At 39.6% G+C, this 22,640-nt stretch overlaps 1 protein-coding gene across 3 annotated transcripts in view; it reads left to right on the top strand.

Annotated features, from left to right (window-relative positions):
- The window catches only part of RYR2 (ryanodine receptor 2), a 721,805-nt gene that overhangs the window by 507,101 nt on the left and 192,064 nt on the right, over nucleotides 1–22,640 (top strand). For all 3 annotated transcript variants that reach the window (XM_072755910.1, XM_072755909.1, XM_072755907.1), the window contains 4 exons: nucleotides 1,323–2,127; nucleotides 4,560–4,760; nucleotides 11,670–11,775; nucleotides 22,190–22,333. In XM_072755910.1, the coding sequence (XP_072612011.1) occupies nucleotides 1,323–2,127; nucleotides 4,560–4,760; nucleotides 11,670–11,775; nucleotides 22,190–22,333 (1,256 nt within the window). The remainder of the gene's footprint in view (nucleotides 1–1,322; nucleotides 2,128–4,559; nucleotides 4,761–11,669; nucleotides 11,776–22,189; nucleotides 22,334–22,640) is intronic.

Genomic DNA, 22,640 nt, shown 5'->3' with positions numbered 1-22,640 from the left:
CTGATCAGTTTATATTACAGTATCACCAAGGACACTTTCCTAGATGAATGAGTCATTCCTTTTATTATGAATATATCAAGTTTCTACATTTAATTCTCCAGTGTCACCCATGAGCCATCTTAATAATTTAAATAAATAGTGTAGAAAAATGAGCACATCTGAAGAGATTAGGTGCTCTATTTTTGAAAGGAATGGCTTTCTGCAGGTGCATTCTGGCCATACTTTTAAGGTTTTATGTGTTGGAAAGTCATGATGTATGGTAAAAACAAAATGACCTGAATTTAAGAAGCCAGTGTAACCAGATTCCCAGTGGAAACTTGCCTGAGTGCAATATCACACATAGTTTGTTTCATGAGCTGCATACACCTGGTGAAGCCAGGGCTGCATCTGTATAGATGTGGGGCTCTGAGGGATGTCTAAAGAGCTAACTCATGTCAGAGGAATTAGCCCCTCTGTTCACTTACTTCTGACTGGTCAGGCTAATAGCTAATGGTGGGTTAGAGAGAAGGGCAACATAGCCTAAGGCAGAGTGTTCTGGCTTCTTGAGTTAGCTTAGCCAAGTTGGAAAAGGAAATTCAGAATTTTCCATGGAGTTCTCAACTTTTTAAAGAAAGGGAGTCCCTGCAAGCCTGGTGGCTCAGTGGTTGAGCGTCTGCTTTTGGCTCAGGTCGAGATCCCAGGGTCCTGGGATTGCTCCCTGCAGGGAGCCTGCTTCTCCTTCTGCCTGTTTCTCTGCCTCTCTCTCTATCTCTCATGAATAAATAAATAAAATCTTAAAAAAAGAAAGAAAGAAAGAAAAAAAGAAAGAAAGAAAGAAAGGGAGTCCCCACATTCAGATGGAAACTCTGTATTGAAACAAGGTACCCCAAAGTGATGGAACATGAAGAAGCTCCAAGTGCTACTGGTTGGAAATTTCCAATGTAAAATTGTATGCAGAGGAAAACTTGCAACGTATCTAGTACTGATTAAGAGTAAACAAAACAGGGGCACCTGGGTGGCTCAGTAAGCATCTGCCTTCAGCTCAGGGCATGACCCCGGGGTCCTGGGATCCAGTCCCACATTGGGTTCCCCGGAGGGAGCCTGCTTCTCCCTCTGCCTTTGTCTTTGCCCCTCTCTCTCTTTGACTATCACAAGTAAATAAAGTCTTAAAAAACAAAACAACACTATGCTATCATGAAACCTGTCATAGAAAACTATTAAAAAAAAAAGTGTCTGTTTCTGTAACTTTTGGAATTTCTGAGGTATATAGATTTCTCCTCTGATTCGGTACTTTAACAGCCATGGCACGCTTCACCTTGCTGCCGCTCTCCTCCCTTCCACAGGTCAGTGGACATACTGGAATTGACAGAGCAGGAGGAGCTGCTGAAGTTCCACTATCACACTCTCAGGCTTTACTCCGCTGTGTGCGCCCTTGGGAACCACCGGGTGGCCCATGCCTTGTGCAGCCACGTGGATGAACCTCAGCTGCTCTACGCCATCGAGAACAAATACATGCCTGGCTTGCTGCGTGCTGGCTACTACGACTTGCTCATTGACATCCACCTCAGCTCCTATGCCACTGCCAGGCTCATGATGAACAGTGAGTTCATCGTGCCCATGACAGAGGAGACCAAGAGCATCACCCTTTTCCCTGATGAGAACAAAAAACATGGCCTCCCGGGAATTGGCCTCAGCACTTCCCTCAGGCCACGGATACAATTTTCCTCCCCCAGTTTTGTAAGCATTAATAATGAATGTTACCAGTACAGTCCAGAGTTCCCACTGGACATCCTCAAGGCCAAAACCATTCAGATGCTGACAGAAGCTGTGAAAGAGGGCAGCCTTCATGCCCGGGACCCAGTTGGGGGGACAACTGAGTTCTTGTTTGTACCTCTCATCAAGCTTTTCTATACTTTACTCATCATGGGGATCTTCCACAATGAGGACTTGAAACACATCTTGCAGTTGATAGAGCCCAGCGTATTCAAGGAAGCTGCCACTCCAGATGAGGAGGCTGAGGCACTGGAGAAGGAACCCTGCCCAGAAGACTCCAAGTCAGAAGGAGCTGGAGAAGAAGAAGCCAAAGGGGTTAAGAGGCCCAAGGAAGGCCTGCTCCAAATGAAACTGCCTGAGCCAGTTAAATTGCAGGTAATCAGAAAAAAATGATTTTAGTGAACTTCAGAGTCACTAACTATGACTTTTGCCTTTGTCTCCTTTTCTCTTGGGGTTTGTGTGTGTGTGTACTTTGGTGTTCCAATATAATGATAATTTTTCATTAAAATTAACTAACTCCTTGTTGTGTTTTGGGATGTGCCAGTATAATTTTGTGGCACTTAGAATGGAATTTATGCATTTTCCAAAGGAGTCAATGGACAATAGTTGGTAAGATTGATATTTAGTACTTTGCATGTGTGTGTGTGTGTGTGTGTGTGTGTATGTATGTGTGTCTACCTGCCAGCTTGTTTTCTCCTTCCTTTTCATTAGTGATTTCTTCATTAGAATGCCTGAAATAGAAGGCACCTCCTACCCCTTTCCTATCTTGCTTCCACTCTTGCCAACCTTTAAATACTTGTGTACCAGTTAGTGTGCCCATTCTGACACAGTAAGATTTTGCTTCCTGAATGTATGTTTCTTTTTTTTTAAGATTTATTTATTTATTCATGACAGACAGAGAGAAAGGCATAGGGAGAAGCAGGCTCTGCACAAAGAGCCCAATATGAGACTTGATCCCAGGACAACGGGATCACGCCCCTAGCCAAAGGCTGACGCTCAACCGCTGAGCCACCCAGGTGTCCCTGAATGTATGTTTCCAAGGAATTAGACATCACCTATTTTTGTGCACACCCAGATATCTGAAGGATCCTTTCTTGATATCTCATCAGTTTCTTAGAGCCCATTTGATGTTTTGCATCACTGGCAAGCTCTCGTGCCCCTCATTCCTTAGTTGACATTGATTGAGATCTTCCTCTGAGCCAGACACTTGGTTCTGGATGGAGGCAACAGATGGAGACTGTACCTTCCAGAGGTTCATAGTCTCTAAGGGAAATATACACTTATTTATCTTTTTATGTTAAAATATTTTATTGCTAATTGTATTAAATGATCAGAAGGAAAAGAATGGATGACTAGAAAAAAGAAAATCTCAAGTGGATTACTGCAGGAAAGATGGGGGAATCCTCTCTGAGATGGTGGCTTTTAAGCTGAGGTCAGGTGGATGAACCAGAGTCCAGTAGATGTGAAGAAGGAGCAGAAAGAGTGTTCTAGGAGCTTTTCAGAGGGGGAGCATATAGCACAACAAAGGTTCTGAGGCAGAAAAGACCAGTTAGCTGGTCTTTTGACCAATGAGCTCAGGAGAAGAGGCTAAAGTAGTCAGAGGGCAGTTCATATAGAATCTAGGCATTTTCTGAAACCAGCCATATAATGGATTTTAAATTTTGTTCTCTGTTCAGTTAAACTCACTGAAGAATTTTAACAGGAAAATGTTATTCTAAAAATCTGTGATGAGGATAGCCTGGATGGCTCAGCGGTTTAGCACCACCTTCAGCCCAGGGTGTGATCCTGGAGAGCCAGGATCGGGTCCCACGTTGGGTCCCTGCATGGAGCCTGCTTCTCTCTCTGCCTGTGTCTCTGCCTCTCTCTCTCTCTCTCTGTGTCTCTCATGAATCAATCAATCAATCAATCAATAACTGTGCTGAAAATTGATAAGGAGATAAGGGGCAGGTTGTCCAAAACCCACTTAGTCAAGAGCCTGTCATGTTGGTCCAGACCTAAGGGAATGATGCTTACCCTGGGGATTGGGGGTGAAGGACCTGAAGAAGGGGGTAGATGCTAGGGCTACCTCAGAGCTGGCATTGACAGAAATGTCCCTGTGGTGTTAAAGTTCTCTTAAACACTGCCTTGTATTTATATCACATTTGGTATTATGTGTATTTAAATGTGTTTGTTTGTTTGTTTACTAAGCACAGACAGAGCATTATCTTATAGGCATGTTTCTACCAACATACTCTTTCAGTTAAAAATCCTTTTGGCTTCAGGTAGAAGAATTACCAACTAACCATTTAGTAAATAAGCAATGAGACTACTTAATTTGCATATGAAGTCTGGAAGTACACAGTTCTAGAACTAGTATAGGAGCTCACTAATGTCTTAGAAACCCAGCTCATAATATTTTCCTGTGTTCCTCAGTGTTTGGTTTTCACCCTAAAGTGAAATGATCATGTCACTCATTACCCAGATATACCCATTTTGACAAAAGGATGTCGTAGTCTTTTATGATTGATGGGAAATCTTTCCCACAGGACTCCCTGGCTAACTACTCCTTACATATCTTATTTGCCATATTACCGATAGCTGCAGAGGAAGCCAGGATGGTAAGTGTTCCCCAGAAGGACATGTGTTTGCTCTTTTGGCTTAGAAAATTTATCTCCTGGATCCAAGCACAGTGCTGCCTACACAAAATCAGAATTCTATTCTTAGAAGAGTTGACCACTAAACATGTCTACTACAGATTTTGATTTGATACACGTTAACCATTTAAAGAATCAGACATTAAATCTGATGTCTTTTTCATCATCTTTTAGATGTGCCTGCTGCTTCAGTATCTCTGTGACTGTCAGGTCCGGCACCGGATAGAAGCCATTGTGGCCTTTTCAGATGACTTTGTAGCTAAGCTCCAAGATAATCAGCGTTTCCGATACAATGAAGTTATGCAAGCCTTAAACATGTCAGCTGCACTCACCGCCAGGAAAACGAAGGAATTTAGATCACCACCTCAAGAACAGGTACAAGAATAAAATGGAAATTCTTCCTTTTTACATTTCATTCAGGATACACATACTGTGAAATTATAACATGAGTTACAAATGTAGTTTTTTTCCTGTTCTCTTTAAACTAAGCCAAGTTGATTTGGTCAGTAATTCTTAGTTTTGCAATAAATAAATAAATAAATAAATAAATAATAATAAATAAAAAAAATAAAAAATAAATAAAACAAAAGAATGAAAAAATCCACCAAAACACCCCCAAAACTACTCGGTTTAAACAAACAAGAGCCTTACTGAAAGCTATCATGTGTATCACACACTCTCGAATGAAACCTGTGTGCCAGATTCTACAGTTCTGCAAGTAGAAACAATATCCAGCCAGAGGTGGATCTTCTTTGGCTGACATGGCACGACCTCAGTGAAAAGGATCCCCTCCCTTCTAAGACTCAAGGTCAGATACTTTCTGTTTGGTCCCTCCTGAAAGACCAAATGTAACTCTCACCAGGTTTGCTGGAAAATGGATAATCTATTAATGGCTTTTCTGGTTTCTCACTCCAAACCTAGCTCACCTAGGGTATAGTAGAACCAAGAGTGCATGCCTGAACCAGACAATGAGTTAATCTGGAATGTACTTCAAGATGGGGTGCATAGTGTGGGAAATTACCAAGATGGTGATAGAAAGGTGTAAGTGCCAGATCTCATCTTCAAGATCTTAAACTTAGCATTTCCCTGTATATCCAAATATCTCCAAATGAAAATGTTTAGGGACTAATAGCAGAATTTTTTTTTTCTCACCAGAGGGTAGCTTCTTTGAGGAGGGAGACATGGAATTTTTTTATTGCCATGAGCAAAATTTATTGAGTAGAAAATAAGTCTAAGCTCTCTCAAATTAACTCCATTTGTTAAAACTGCTCTCGGAAGTCTCCTGCTTCTGGAAAAATGGAGTATGTGTGCCATTCACGTCTTCCAAATATGACTATAACCCTGGATATTATATGAAAGACAAGATGCAGACTCGGAAAGATAAAAGAAAGGATATTGGCTACGTAACTTGGGACCTGAGGAACAACACGGTAATGAGTCCTCTGGGTTTTCTTTTTGCCTCATCTATCCCAGACATGGAACTAAAGAAGCTGGCAACCCAGAAATGCCAGTGGGCTTCGACAAGAAAAGCCCCAACAAAAGTGTTCTGTATCCATCCAGAAGATGAAGAAAATTGTCTCTAGCAAAACCACAAACTTTTAGATACTAACCATACTGTAACTCCAGCCAAACACCAGTCAAAACTGTGCCCTGCCCTCACACCAACCAGCAGATGCTGAGTGTGGAACCTTGACTTCCACCTTCATCAGGCTGTAATGAGGTGCTCCAGGTGGAACTGTGGGGAGCTAGAGCTTTATCCCTGATGAGAGGTAATGCGGCCTGCTTCCTCCAAAGTGTCAGTAGAGGCCAGAGAGGGAAAAGTACATGGCACTCTTGCCCTTTCCAGTCAGGGTTGAATGAATACAGATCTAAGTGCGGAACTGGATCTCCCAACCTACCCAATGAGAACAAGGTTTTCTTCCTCTCTCAAGTGTTCATGGAGGCTGAATGAGGAAATGGACTTCCATTCCCACCTGGCAGTAACATGTAATTCTTCTCCTGCTATCTAGTGTCCAAAGAAGCCGGACATTTAAATAAGATCCAGAAGTCTCATCATACTAAAAACTTAAAGGTTTCAGTGGAAAACAATTACTCACCACACCAAGTACCAGGAAGAACTTGAATGATAAAAAAGACAATCAGTAGATACCAACTCTGAGGTCATGAAGATGTTAAATTTGTCTGACAAAGCTTTTCAAGCAGCCATCATAAAATGCTTTAAAATGGGATGAGGAAAAAATAAATAAATAAAATAATAAAATAAAATAAAATAAAATAAAATAATAAAAACGGGACGAAGGGGGATCCCTGGGTGGCTCAGCAGTTTAACACCTGCCTTCGGCCCAGGGTGTGATCCTGGAGTCTCGGGATCAAGTCCCACGTCAGGCTCCCTTCATGGAGCCTGTTTCTCCCTCTGCTTGTGTCTCTGCCTCTCTCTCTCTCTCTCTGTGCCTCTCATGAATGGATAAATTTAAAAAAAAATCTTTAAAAAAATTAAATAAAATAGGACAAGGATGGGAGAAGTATTGACAAAGAAATAGAAGGAAGAACCAAATGGAGATTTTAAAACAAAAATAGCTAGAATAAAGAAACCTTCAGTGGATGGACTTAGCAGCAGAAGAAAGGAGACAGAGAAAAGAACCATTGAACTGAAGAGAGAACAATAAGAATTACCCAGCCCAGGAGTACTTGGGTTACTCAGTCAGTTAAATGTCTAACTCTTGATTTCCCCTCAGGTTGTGATCTCAGGTTCGTGAGATTGAGCCCTGCATCAGGCTCCAGGCTCAGCAGGGAGTCTGCTTGAGATTTTCTTCTCCCTCTTCTTCTGCCCCATCCCTGCTCCTGTGTGTATGTTCTCTCTCTCTCTCTCTCAAAAAAAAAAAAAAAAAGAAAAAGAAAAATCTTTAGAAATTAAAAAAAAAAGTCTGAAAAACAGAAAATAAGCTGGAAAAAAAAAAAGCCTCAGGAACCTACAAATATAACAAAAGATCTAACGTTTGTGACATTAGAGTCCCAGAGATAGGAGAAAGAGGGGGAACTGGAAAAAAAAAACTTAGAAAAATAATGGTTGAAACTTTTCAAGTTTGGCAAAAGATATCAAGAAAGAGACTCAGGAAGCTGAATAAACCAGAGACTCAAGGAAATAAAAACCAAGACCCATCATCATCAAACCTCTGATAACTAAAGACACAGAAGAAAGTCTTGAAAGCAGTGAGAAAGAAATGATATCTAGAGGGGGAAAAGCAATGTGAGTGACTGTGATTTCAGATCAGAAAACATGGAGGCCAGATGGAAGAGGCACACCAGTTTTCAAGTGGAAAAAGACCACAAACCCAGAATTCTGTAGGTAGTGAAAATAACCTTCAGGAATCCAGGAGAGATCATGACAGTCCCAAATGGAGGAAAACACTGAGAATTGGACCACAGCAGACCAACCCTGAAAGAATCCTAAACAAAGGCCTTGAAGCAATGAGAAATGATGGAAGAAAATTGGGGAAATCAGTAATGAAATAAGAACTGTGTAAAGCATTAAAGCATGGATAAATATGATGCATTTTCATTTGCCTTTTGAATTTTCTAAGTTATATTTGATGGTTGAAGTGAAAATGATAAAGCTGACTACTGTGTTCTAGATGTATCTACAGGAATTACTTAAGACATGTATATTTTATTATTTTTGAAAAATTTTTAAAGATTTTATTATTTATTTATTTATTCATTCATTCATTCATTCATTCATTCATTCATTCATGAGAAACACACACACACACACACACACACACAGAGAATGGCAGAGGGAGAAGCAGGATCCACGTGGGGAGCACAACATGGGACTCGATCGCGGGTCTCCAGGATCATGCCCCGGGCTGAAGGCAGCGCTAAACCACTAGGCCAATGGGGCTGCCCTATTTTTGAAATTTTTAAAAAATATTTTGCTTATATATTTATTTTGGAGACAGGGCACATGTGTGCAAGTAAGAGTCAGCAGTGGAGGGGAGGAGGCAAAGCAGGATGGACAAGTAGACTCCACACTAAGCCTAGAGCCTGATGTGGGGCCATGACCCTGAGATCCTGGCCCAAGTGGAAACCAAGAATTTGATGCTTAACTGACTAAGCCACCCAGATGCCCCATTTATGTTTTAAATGAAGGAGGATATGGAGTATAAAGGGAGATGAGTTTTCTGTGCTTCACTCAAACTGATAAGATATTAATGCCAGTAGTCTGTGATGAATTATGTATATAATATACTATCCAGAGCAACCACTCAAAAAGCTATACATAGAGATATACTAAAAATAATGCCAGGGATAACTCAAAATGAGATCCTAAAAATATTTCAAGGAAACCATACCAAGTTGGGAAAAATAAGGCAAAAAAAATGTAAAATTACTGGCTTAAGTCATAGCATATCAATAAAGTCATTAATGTAAATAATTTAAATAGACTTATTAAAAGGCAGAGATTGGCAGAGTGGATTTTAAAACTGGGCCTGACCATATGCTGTTGGGTTTTTGTGAGATGTTTCCATGATGAGATGTTTCTAGTAGAAATTAAATTGAATATAATGATGTAGGTAGATTGAAAGTTGAAAGGATGAGAAAAGATATATAGATATAGATATAGATATATTTTTTAATTTAAATTTTAGGCAGTTAACATACAGTGTAACATTGGTTTCTGGACTAGAGTTCAGTGTTTTGTCACTTACATACAACAGCCAGTGTTCATCACAAGTGCCCTCCTTAATATCCATCACCTATCTAGCCCGTCCCCCACACACCTCCCTCCATCAACCCTCAATTTTTTCTCTCCTTAAGAGTTTTTTATGGCTTATTTCTCTCTCTCTTTTTTTTCTTTAACCCCTTCCTGTATGTTCAGCTGTTTTCTTTCTTAAATTCCACATATGAGTGAGATCCTTTGGTATTTGTCTTTCTTTGACTTATTTCACTTAGCATAAATATACTCTAGCTCCATCCATGTCATTGCAAATGGCAGGATTTCATTATTTTTAATGAGTAATATCCATTCTCAGGGAAGAAGTAATATCTTCTTTATGCATTCATCAGTAAATGGACTTTTGGGCTCTCACTATAGTTTGACTATTGTTGATAATGCTGCTATAAACATCAGGGTGCATGTATCCCTTCAAATCTATGAAAAAAATATATATGAAATAATAAAAGTAAGTGTATATCAAAACCAGAGGCAGACAGAAATAGTCCAATAATAAAGGAGTGACTCACCAAGAAGACAAATGTATATGTATTAAATAAAAGAGCTAAAAAAATATGTGAATTCTACACAGATAGGACTACAAAAGGAAATAAGCACACACTTATAGTTGGAGACTTCAACATCCCTCCATCAATGATTGATAGAAAAGCTAGACAAAAAACAAGAATATAGAAAAACACAATTCTATCACACCTACCAAGATCTTTGGGTATTTGTAGAACACTCCACCCAACAATGTAATACATTTATTTTCAAGTACCCATGAAGCATTGTGAATGATGGATTGTATCATGGGCCATAAAATGACCCAAACAGATTTAAAAGCATTGGATTTTTTTTCATACAGAATCTTTTCTTCTGACCACAATGGATTTCAACTTAGAAATCAATAAAAGAAAGATACCAGGACAATCTCCCAATACTAAGCAACTAAAGAACATACCTTTAAATAACTCATGGTGTGAGGATGAAGTCTGAAGGGAAATTTAAAAATACGTTGAACTGAAAGAAAATGAAAAATCACACATCAAAATTTGTGGGAACAGCTAAAGCAGTGCTGAGAAGATACTTTGTGACCTAAATATTTACATTTAAAAAAAGAAAAACACTCATCAATAATCTAGGCTTCCATCACAAGCATTTAGAAAAAGAATAGTAAAATAAACACAAAGCAAGAAGGAAGGCAATAATATAGATACAAGAAGAAAACAATGAAACTGAAAAACAATTTTAAAAAACAATGAATAGAAAATCTGGTTATTTAAAAATCGCAATAAAATCTACAAACCACCTAAAAGACTGACAAAAGAAAGAGGACACAAATTACCAATATGAAGAATGAGATGAGGTATCACTACAGAACCTGCAGACATCAAAAGGATCAGATGGGAATGTATGTGTGCATACTGTATGATTCATTTATGCCATATTCTTGAAATCCCAAAATACAGAAATGGACAACAGATTAGTTATTGACAGTAATAAGGGATGAAGAGCAGGTAGGAGGGAAGTGGATGTGAATATACAGGGGTAGCAGGAGTGATCCTTGAGGTGATAGAATTGTTCTCTGTTTGACTCTATCAATGTCAGTGTCCTGTTATGATACTACACTGCTATTTTGTAAGATATTACCCATTCCCAGGGGGAACTGGGTGAAGGGTATATGGTATCTCTTTGTATTATTTCTTATAATAGCATATTCATGTAGTTATCTCAAAAACTAAACAAAAAATTCACAAAAAAACTCGAAAAAGAAAACTTAAAATTGTTTCCTCGGCATATTATGAAGCAGCAACATTCTTTTCTTCATTCACAAGTGTAATATTTTTGTGTATAAAGCTAAAACAAATGGAGGATAATTTCTTGAAGTTTGTTTAATTGAATCATTAATATTAGTAAAAACATAGCTATCCATTATATTATTTCTCTATTTGGATTATTTCTTCATCTTTGCTGCTATATTCTTCTCAAAAGGATTCTTTAAACCACCGGATGAAGTGGGCACCTGGGTGGCTCAGTGGTTGAACTTCTGCTTTTGGCTCAGGTGGGGATCCCAGAGTCCTGGGATCCAGTCCTGCATCAGGCTCCCTGCAGGGAGCTTGCTCCTCCCTCTGCCTGTGTCTCTGCTGCTCTGTGTGTGTGTCTCTCATGAACAAATAAATAAAGCCTTTAAAAAAATAATTCCATGAAGTTTAGAACTTAGCTAGAAAAAAAATGGAAATTTCGGAGATGCATAATAAAATATTTTTTAAATAACATTTAGATTCTAGTTGATTTAAGAACCCTGCATATACAAGGGTCTAACTTACTGTGGAATTGAGAAAGAGGAAACAAACTATACGACTATTTTGCAGCAAGCTAGGCTTTGAATAATTTTATTTATTTTGTGATAATTGTATTGAGTGATAATTATCTTTCATATGTTGGGCAGCAATTTTTAAGATTTGAACATCTTTGGTCTTTATTTATTTATTTTTTGTTGTGTCATTCCTGAATTCACTTTTCTTTTGCTTTTGCTCTTCCTCTCTCGTGTTTTTCCAAACTTTCAGATCAATATGCTTCTCAATTTTAAGGATGACAAAAGTGAATGTCCATGTCCTGAGGAAATCCGTGACCAACTCTTAGATTTTCATGAAGATTTGATGACACATTGTGGTAAAGTCTTCTTGAATTACAACTCTTATTAGATGTGTTATTTATTTATTTATTTATTTATTTATTTATCTATTTATTATTTTTTATTTATTTATTTATTTATTTATTTATTTATTTATTTATTTATAATTAACTGACATACACCACTGTATAAGTTTAGGATGTACACTGTGATGGTTTGATTTACTTATAAAATGATTGCCATAGTAGGTTTAGCTAGCACCCATCTGCTCATATAGATGCAATGAAAAAAAAGAAAGAAGAAAAAAAGGCAAAATTCTTTTCATTGTGATGTAGGATTCACCCTCCTAAGAACTTTCCTATAGGTCATACTGCGGTCTTCGCTACAGTCATCATGCTGTACATTGCATCCCTAGTACTTAAAGTTTAACTTTGGACCACTTTCCTTGATTCCTCTTTCCCTACTCCCCACTTCTGATAACAAGTCTGATCTTTTTTTCTCTGAGTTAGTTGTTTGTTTTTAGTGTCCATATATAAGTGAAATCACATGGTTTTTCTCTTTTCTCTGACTTATTTCTCTTAGTGTAATGCCTTCAAGTTCTGCCCCTCTTGTCACAGATGGTAGGATTTCCTTGTTTTTTGGCTAAGTAACATTCCATTGTATGTATATACCACAAATTCTTTATCTGTTCATTTGTCAATGGACACTTAAGTTGTTTCCATGTCTTGACTATTGTAAATAATGCTGCTGTGAACATGGCAGTGCAGATACCTTTTTCAAGTTAGTGTTTTCATTTCCTTTGGATATATTCCCAGAAGTGTATTACTGGATCATATGACAGTAATATTTTTAAGGTTTTTTTGAGAATCCTTTATACTGTTTTCCACGGTGGCTTTATCAATTTATAATTCCACTAGGAGTGCACAAGAGTTTCCTGTTTCCCACATCCTCACCAGCATTTGTTAATTTCTTATCTTTTCAGTGATGGCCAATCTAATAGGTGTGAGGTGATACCTCACTGTGGTTTTGATTTACTTCTCCCTCATGACCAGTGATACTGACCATCTTTTCATGTATTGGTTGGCCTTTCATATGTCTTTGGAGAAATGACTGTTCAAATCCTTTTCTGAGTTATTTGGGTTTTGGATGTTTGTTTGTTTATTTGCTTCTATTGAGTTATAGGAGTTCTTTATATGTTTTGGTTTGAGTTATTTGTGTTTTTTTTTGTTTGTTTTTTTTGCTATTGAGTTGTAGGATTCCTTTATGTGTTTTATTTATTTAAATATTTTATTTATTTATTTATTCATGAGAAACAGAGAGAGAGAGAGAGAGAGAGAGAGAGGCAGAGGGAGAAGCAGGCTTCATGCAGAGAGCCTGATGTGGGACTCAATCCTGGGTCTCCAGGATCACACCCCCGGCTGAAGGCAGCACTAAACTGCTGAGCCACCAGGGCTGCCCCCTATGTGTTTTAGATATTAACTCCTTATCAGATACATATTTGCAAACATTTTTTTACCATTCTGTAGGTTTTCACTTTTTTGTGTGGTTTCTTTTGGTCTTTATGGAAGCTGTTTAGTTCGATGTAGTCTCATATGTTTTTATTTTGCTATTGTTGCTTATGCTTTAGGTGTCATATCCAAAAAATCATTACCAAGACCCATATCAAGCAGTTTTGTTGTTAGGTTTTTTTCTAGATGTTTCATGATTTCAGTTTGTACATTTAAGTCTTTCATCCATTTATAGTTAATTTTTATGAGTTGTTAAGATACAGTTCCAGTTTCATTCATCTAAATGTGAATATCCAATTATCCCAGCACCATTTATTGAAGACCATCTTTTCTCCATTGGATATTCTTGACTCCCTTGTCAACTATTAGTAGACTGTGTTTTCTTGGGTTTATTTCTGGGCTCTCAGTTCTTTTCCATTTGTCTATTTGTCCATTTTTATGCTAGTACCATGCTGTTTTGATGACTATAGCTTCAATGGCTTAGCTTGAAATCAGAAAGTGTGATACTTCTTGCTTTCTTCTTCTTTCTCAGGATTTCTTTGGCAATTAGGGAGATTTTGTGATTTCGTATAAATTTTAGGAAGGCTTTTTTCTACTTCCGTACAAAATGCCATTGGAATCTTGATAGAGATTGCATTGAATCTATAGATAGCTTTTGATAATATTACCATTTTAACAATATTAATTCCTCCAAAGCCATTAATAGAGAATGCCTTTCCAGGTATTTGTGTCCTCTTCTTTTCTTTTCAGCAATCTCCCATGATTTTTAGAATAGAGAGATTTCTCAGTTAAACTTATTCCTAAGTATTTTTGTTCTTCGGCTATTGTAAATGAGATCAATTTCTTTATTTCTTTTTCAGAAATTTCATTTTTATAGAAACACTGTATACTGTTGTATGTTAATGTTGTGTCTTGCAACTTTATTGAATTCATTGATTAGGTTTACCAGTTTTTGGTTGAGCCTTTAGAATTTTCTACAAATAAAATCATGTTCTCTGCAAACAGACCATTTTACTTTTCCTACTCAACTCACGTACCTTTTATTTCTTTTTTTTTCTATTTCCTTCTTTTTCAGATAATTTATTTTTGAGAATAATCACCATTAGTATCTAGAGACATTGATATAGCTGGTATGATAAGTACACACACACACACACACAAACACACACACACATACCATCCTAAGGAACCAGATGAAAGCCTACAAATTAGTCAAATATCTGAATGTATACCAGGTCTTGCATCTTTTTTTTAAAAGATTAATTGATTGATTGATTGATTGATTGATTGATTTTTGTATTTTTAATGGAGTTCGATTTGCCAACATATAGCATATCACCCAGTGCTCATCCCATCAAGTGCCCCCCTCAGTGCTTGTCACCCAGTCACCCCAACCCCCCCACCCAACTCCCTTTCCACCACTCTTTGTTTGTTTCCCAGAGTTAGGTGTCTCTCATGTTCTGTCACTCTCACTGATATTTCCCACTCATTTTCTCTCCTTTCCCCTTTCTTCCCTTTCACTATTTTCTATATTCCCCAAATGAATGAGACCATATAATGTTTGTCCTTCTCCGATTGACTTACTTCACTCAGCATAATACCCTCCAGTTCCATCCACGTTGAAGCAAATGGTGGGTATTTGTCGTTTCTAATGGCTGAGGAATATTCCATTGTATACATAAACCACATCTTCTTTATCCATTCCTCTTTCAATGGACACTGAGGCTCCTTCCACAGTTTGGCTATTATGGACATTGCTGCTAGAAACATTGGGGTGCAAGTGTCCTGCCACTTCACTGCTTCTGTATCTTTGGAGTAAATCCCCAGCAGTGCAATTGCTGGGTCGCAGAGCAGTTCTATTTTTATCTCTTTGAGGAACCTCCACACAGTTTTCCAGAGTGGCTGCACCAGTTCACATTCCCAACAGCAGTACAAAGGGTTCCCCTTTCTCCACATCCTCTCCAACATTTGTTGTTTCCAGTCTTGTTGATTTTCCCCATTCTCACTGGTGTGAGGTGGTATCTCATTGTAGTTTTGATTTGTACTTCCCTGATGGCAGGTGATGCAGAGCATTTTCTCATGTGCTTGTTGGCCATGGTGTATGTCTTCCTCTGTGAAATTTCTGTTTATGTCTTTTGCCCATTTCAGGATTGGATTGTTTTCTTTAGTGTTGAGTTTAATAAGTTCTTTATAGATTTTGGCTACTAGCCCTTTATCTGATATGTCATTTGCAAATATCTTCTCCCATTCTGTAGGTTGTCTTTTAGTTTTGTTGACTGTTTCTTTTGCTGTGCAGAAGCTTTTCTCTTGATGAAGTCCCAATAATTCATTTTTGCTTTTGTTTTCCTTTCCTTCATAGATATATCTTCCAAGAAGTTGCTGTGGCCGAGTTTAAAAAGGGTGTTGCCTGTGTTCTCCTCTAGCATTTTGATGGAATCTTGTCTCACATTTAGATCTTTCATCCATTTTGAGTTTATCTGTGTGTATGTGTAAGAGAATGGTCTAGTTTCATTCTTCTGCATGTGGCTGTCCAACTTTCCCAGCACCGTTTATTGAAGAGACTATCTTTTTTTCCAGTGGATAGTATTTCCTGCCTTGTCAAATATTAGTTGACCATATTGTTGAGGGCCCATTTCTGGGTTCTTCATTCTGTTCCATTGAGCTATGTGTCTGTTTTTGTGCCAGTACCACATTGTCTTGATGACCACAGCTTTGTAGTGCAACTTGAAATCTGACATTGTGATGCCCCCAGCTATGGTTTTCTTTTTCAATATTCCCCTGGCTTTTTGGGGTCTTTTGTGATTCCACACAAATCTTAAGATGGTTTGTTCTAACTCTCTGAAGAAAGTCCATGGTATTTTGATAGGGATTGCATTGAATGTGTAAATTGCCCTGGGTAGCATGGACATTTTTGCAATATTAATTCTGACAATCCATGAGCATGTAGTATTTTTCCATGTTTGTGTCTTCAATTTCTTTCAGAAACGTTCTTTAGTTTTTAGGGTATAGATCCTTTATCTCTTTGGTTAGGTTTATTCCTAGGTATCTTATGCTTTTGGGAGCAATTGTAAATGGGATTGACTCCTTAATTTCTGTTTTTTCAGTCTCATTGTTAGTGTATAGAAATGCCACTGACTTCTGGGCATTGATTTTGAATCCTGCCACATTGTCAAATTGCTGTAAGAGTTCTAGCAGTCTTGGGGTGGAGTCTTTTGGGTTTTCTATGTACAGTATCATGTCATCTGCAAAGAGGGAGAGTTTGACTTTTCTTTGTCAATTTGAATGCCTTGATTTCCTTTTGTTGCCTGATTGCTGAGGCTAGGACTTCTAGTACTATGTTGAATAGCAGTGATGAGAGTGGACATCCCTGTTGTGTTCCTGATTTTAGGGGAAAGGCTCTCAGTTTCTCCCCATTGAGAATGATATTCACTGTTAGCTTTCCGTAGATGGCTTTTAAGATGTTCCTTCTATCCCTACACTCTGAAGAGTTTTAACCAGGAATGGATGCTGTATTTTGTCAAATGCTTTCTCTGCATCTATTGAGAGGATCGTATGGTTCTTGTTTTTTTTTTCTCTTGTTGATATGATCTATCACGTTGATTGCTTTACAAGTGTGGAAACAGCCTTGCATCTCAGGGATAAATCCTACTTGGTTATGGTGAATAATCTTAATGTACTGTTGAATCCTATTAGCTAGTATCTTGTTGAGAATTTTTGCATCTCTGTTCATCAGGGATATTGGTCTATAGTTCTCCTTTTTGGTGAGGTCTTTTCTGGGTTGGAATTATGGTGATGTTGGCCTCATAAAATGAGTTTGGAAGTATTCCATCTCTTTCTATCCTTCGGAACAGCTTTAATAGAATAGTATTGTTTCTTCTTTAAACATTTGATAGAATTCCCATGGGAAGCCATCTGGCCCTGGTCTTTTGTGTCTTGGGAGGTTTTTGATGACTGCTTCAATTTCCTCCCTGCTTATGGGCCAGTTCAGGTTTAATATTTCTTCCTGTTCCATTTTTGGTAGTTTGTGGTTTTCCAGAAATGCATCCATTTCTTCTAGATTGCTTAATTTATTGGCTTATAGCTGCTTATAATATGTTTTTAAAATCATTTGTATTTCCCTGGTATTCATTGTGATCTCCCCTTTTTCATTCATGATTTTATTAATTAGTCTTTTCTCTTTTGTTTTTAATAAGGCCAGCTGATGGTGTATCTACCTTATGAACTCTTTCAAAAAACCAACTCCTGGTTTTGTTGATCTGTACTACAGTTCTTCTGGTCTCATTTTCATTGAGTTCTGCTCGAATTTTTATGAAATCCTTTCTTCTGCTTGGTGTAGATTTTATTTGCTGTTCCTTCTCCAGTTCCTTTGGGTGCAAGGTCAGCTTTTGTATTTGAGTTTTTTCCAATTTTTTGAGGGATGCTTGTATTGTGATGTATTTCCCTGTTAGGACTGCATTTGCTGTATCCCAAAGATTTTGAAGGGTTGTATCTTCATTCTCATTAGTTTCCATGCATATTTTTAATTCTTCTCTACTTTCCTGGTTGACCCTTTCATCTTTTAGCAGGATACTCTTTGACATCCACGTGTTTGAGTTTCTTCCAAATTTCTTCTTGTGATTGAGTTCAGGTTTCAAAGCATTATGGTCTGAAAATATGCAGGGACAATCCCAATCTTTTGGCATTGGTTGAGACCTGATTTGTGACCCAGTATGTGGTCTCTTCTGGAGAAAGTTCCATGTGCACTTGAGAAGAATGTGTATTCAGTTGAGTTTGGATGTAAAGTTCTGTAGATATCTGTGAAATCCATCTGGTCCAGTGTATCATTTAAAGCTCTTGTTTCTTTGGAGATGTTGTGCTTAGAATATCATTTGCCCAAAGTGCTGTGTGAAGTCTCCTAGTATTAGTGTATTATTATCTAACTATGTCTTTACTTTGTTTATTAATTGATATAATTTGGCAGCTCCCACAGTAGGGGCATAAATATTCATGATCTTTAGTTCTTCTTGTTGGATAGATCCTTTAAGTATGATATAGTGTCCCTCTTCATCTCTTACTACAGTCTTTGGGATAAACTTTATTTGATATAAGGATTACTACCCGTTGTTTCTTTTGAGGACCATTTGAATAGTAAATGGTTCTCCAACCTTTCATTTTTCAGGCTGGAGGTGTCCTTAGTTCTAAAATGAGTCTCTTGTAGACAGCAAATAAATGGGTCTTGCCCTTTTATCCAGTCTGAAACCCTGCGCCTTTTGATAAGATCATTAAACCCATTCATGTTCAGAGTTACTATTGAAAGATATGAATTTAGTGTCATCATAATACCTATTCAGTCCCTGTTTTTTGGATTATTTCTTTGGGCGTCCTCTTTCTTTTACAGAGTCCCCCTTAATATTTCTTGCAGAGCTGGTTTGATGGTCGCATATTCTTTCAGTTACTGCCTATCTTAGAAGCTCTTTATCTATCCTTCTATTCTGAGCCTTGCTGGATAGAGTATTCTTGGCTGCATGTTCTCTCATTTAGGCCCCTGAATATATCCTGCCAGCCCTTTCTGGCCTGCCAGGTCTCTGTGGAGAGGTCTGTTGTTACCCTAATACTCCTCCCCATAAAAGTCAGGGATTTCTTGTCTCTTGCTGCTTTCAGGATCTTCTCTTTATCTTTGGAATTTGCAAGCTTCACTATTAGATGTTGAGGTGTTGAACGGTTTTTATTGATTTTAGAGGGGGGATCTCTCTATTTCCTGGATCTGAATGCCGTTTCCTTTCCCAGATTAGGAATGTTTTCAGCTAGGATTTGTTCAAATACATATTCTGGCCCTCTGGCCCTTTCGGTGCCCTCGGGAACCCCAATTAAACGTCGGTTTTTCTTCCTCAGGCTGTCGTTTATTTCCTTTAATCTATCCTCATGGTGTTTTAATTGTTTTTCTCTTTTTTCCTCAGTTTCCCTCTTTGCCATCAACTTGTCTTTATGTCACTCACTCGTTCTTCTACCTCGTTAACCCTCGTCATTAGGACTTCTAGTTTGGATTGCATCTCATTCAATTGATTTTTAATTTCTGCCTGATTGGGTCTAAATTCTGCAGTCATGAAGTCTCTTGAGTCCTTTATGCTTTTTTTTTTGAGCCACCAGTAGCTGTATAATAGTGCTTCTGAATTGGCTTTCTGACATTGAATTGTAATCCAGATTCTGTAACTCTGTGGGAGAGAGGGCTTTTCCTGATTCTTTCTTTTGCGGTGAGGTTTTCCTTCTAGTCATTTTGCTCAGTGCAGAGTGGCCAAAAACAAGTTGTATTGGGAAAAGGAGAAAAAGAGAGGAGAGAAAGAAAGAAAAGAGAAAAAGAAAAAAGTAAGAAAAAAATAAAAAGAGAAGAAAAAGAGAAAGAAAAAAGGGGTGGGGGAAGCAAACAGAAATCAAAAAGCAAAAATAAAAATAAAAATAAAAAAACCTGAGGGAGGGGGGCGTATCTTCTGATTCTGTATACTTTAAGTCCCTTGACTTCCCCTGGAACTGGTCCGTCTAGCTGGTCTTCTGGGGGAGGGGCCTGCTGTGCTGGTTTTCAGGTGTTAGCACTTGGGGGAGCTGCTCTGCCCCTGCTTGGTGCAGGGCTCAGTGGGGGTTGTTAACCCCGTGAGGCCCCAGGAGGAACAACCGCAGTGGCGGGACCAGCTCTGCAGCCCTGGAGTCAGCCCCCGCAGTAGCTCCGGGGCTCTCTGTCTGCAGGGCCTGGGGGCTCCGGGGCGGGGCCGCTGATCTGCTCAGCTGGGGCAGGAGCGTCCTCGCTGTCCTGGGCCCTCCCGGCCTCTGCCTGTCGCGGGGGAGGCCGGATCCTGGGCTGTGTCCCGGTCCCTGTGCTCCGGGGCCTGCGCTGTTGGATTCGCGCTCCCGCCCCGCAGCCCCCTCCGCGGAGCCGCCGCCCGAGCCCCTCCGAGCTGCTCCGGGTCCCGCCAAGCGCTGCAGCCCTTAGGGGGAGCTCGGGGCATCTCCCGGGGCGCAGGTGCCTGTTAGTGTCCCCGGGAGCCCGAGGGCATCCCCGCCCTCCTGGGTCCTGCTCTAACTCCCTGCGGGCCCCTTTCCGCCCCGGAAGGTTGGTGCAGCTCCTGCTTCTCCGGGACGGGGCTCTCCTGTCCTGGGGACACTCGCCCCGGCCCCTCCCCCTTGGGGGCCTTTTGTGTCTTTATTTCTTTTTCCCCGTCTTCCTACCTGATAGAAGCACTAACTCTTCTCACTGTAGCATTCCTGCTGGTCTCTCTTTAAATCTCAGGCCAAATTCGTAGATTTTCAGGATGATTTGAAGGTTATCTAGGTAATTTGGTGGGGTCAGGTGACTTGGGGACCCTACTCTTCTGCCGTCTTTCCCCTCCTGTGTGGTTCTTTTAAGCAGTGATATGGACAAAGTGTTCCAGTGAAAGAAAATGAATTAGTCATTTCTTAAGTGATGTATAGGCCAGTTGCATTATTTTTATTTTATTTTAATGAAGAGAGTAGAAGCATCACCTTGGATATTAATTTAGCTTATGAATAAGAGACACTAAACAAATGCCAGAAAGTTATTTTTTTAAACTTCTAGACCTTTATTTCTCTGTGAAAAGGGAAAACAGGAATAAAATAAAAATGGCACAGTTGACACACACATACACATAGAGTATTCTTTTGAGAAATACTGAGGGGGGAGGGAGAGAGGGGAAAGGAGAAAGGAGGTGGAGAAGTAGATGGGGTACAGGTCCCCATTACAGCAGCAGGAGCCTGTGACCTGGGATGCTCACATCTCTCCCCTGCAGGCAGAAGTGGCCCCTTCCTCCCAGGTTCACTGCCATGTCCCACCTTGTGCTCCCCAAGCCTGTTAAGGAGGTGGACAGTGAGCAGTCCGATTCCCAGGCTGGGGAGAGGAAGAACCGCGCTGAGGGAAGGTGCCTGGGGTCAGACCATGCATGGGGAGTGTCAGCCGAAGGTCCCCCACAATCTCCCGGAGGAAGGGACTTGAAGGGGAGAGAGGGTGGACACCAGAGGCCGACGTTGGCTCCTCTTCCTGCATCAGGCGAGAGAGAGAACAATCAGAGCCTCCTGAGCAAAGTACTTGACATCCACATCCTGGTCCTGGGTTAGCTTCTCTAGGATGGGCTTTACCTCGCTCTGCAATGTCCTTGTTGTCGAGGATAGGTCCTATCTTCTGTTGGGACTTGGCCACATTGAACCAGACATTGGCGACAGGGTCCCCAACCATACGCAGGACTGTAGGCAGCATGTGCCTGGTGGTGATGTCCTGCCCACAGACCTCAGATAGAACATTGATGCAGAAGAGCATAGTCATGCAGTGCAGGTAGTTGGTGTCCCCGGACATGGCCAAGACCTTAGGGATGATAGTGATATGGGCCCACTCCTTCCTTTATCTACTATAAATAAAGATGTACTCTAAAATGGTGGGATTACTGCTTCAGACATAAAGCATTCCCTGGTTTAGGATACCTAATTATGCCTACTCTCTCTTCTCTGAATTTATTAAAATGCCACTGTGAGTTTTAGAGGCAAATGAGGAAGCTAAAGTGTAGGAGGCTTTTTTTCCAGGGTAAAACTGTAAATATAGCACCTAAAGTCAGGGATACCTCATGGTCAGCCTAAGGGTTAGACCAATAACAGATTTGCTCTTGACTCCTAGGAGCATCTTTTTGCTGTCTGCTCAGTTTTATATTTTGTCTTGGCCACTAATAGCCCTGGGATCATAAGAACAAGGGAGAAAGATAAAGGAGAAGAAGAGGCCAGTGAGTGCATTTTACCTGAGTGCTAGTGAACAGAAGTGCTTAACTCAATGTTGTTGAATATTTTGGACATGGCAGCATTGCTTTAGGCTATGAATAGGATAAGTTGCAAAACCAGAACATTATTTCTCCTAAATGTATTTTTTTCTGATACATTTTTCTTTTCTTCTTTCTCTTTGCTTTTCTCATGCTAGGAATTGAGCTTGATGAAGATGGGTCTTTGGATGGAAACAGTGACTTAACAATTAGAGGACGCCTGCTGTCCCTGGTAGAAAAGGTGACATACCTGAAGAAGAAACAAGCTGAAAAACCAATTGAGAGTGACTCCAAGAAGTCCTGTAAGTAATATGGAAGGGCACTGGCAAAGTGACTCTCCTGATATTTATTTATCCTTTGAACTAACATGATACTAGATGAGCCGGAGAGAAAATTGAGTTCAAAGCTTCTAAGAATCAAATTCTTAAGTAGATGTCTGTGGTTGCCAGAAGTAGACAGCAGCATCAAATTATATTTGTAGGAATCGATTGAAAAGTAGCAGTATCATAAGGGTGAATGGGCTCCCGAGAGGGTTACAAATTTAGGTATTTGATCAGACTATCAAGAGAAAATACAAAGGGAGTAGTTAGCTTTCCTAGCTACATATTA

The sequence above is a fragment of the Vulpes vulpes genome, chromosome 4 (assembly GCF_048418805.1).
Source record: "Vulpes vulpes isolate BD-2025 chromosome 4, VulVul3, whole genome shotgun sequence".
Lineage (NCBI taxonomy): Eukaryota > Metazoa > Chordata > Mammalia > Carnivora > Canidae > Vulpes > Vulpes vulpes.
This window is presented reverse-complemented; position numbering and strand designations above follow the sequence as displayed.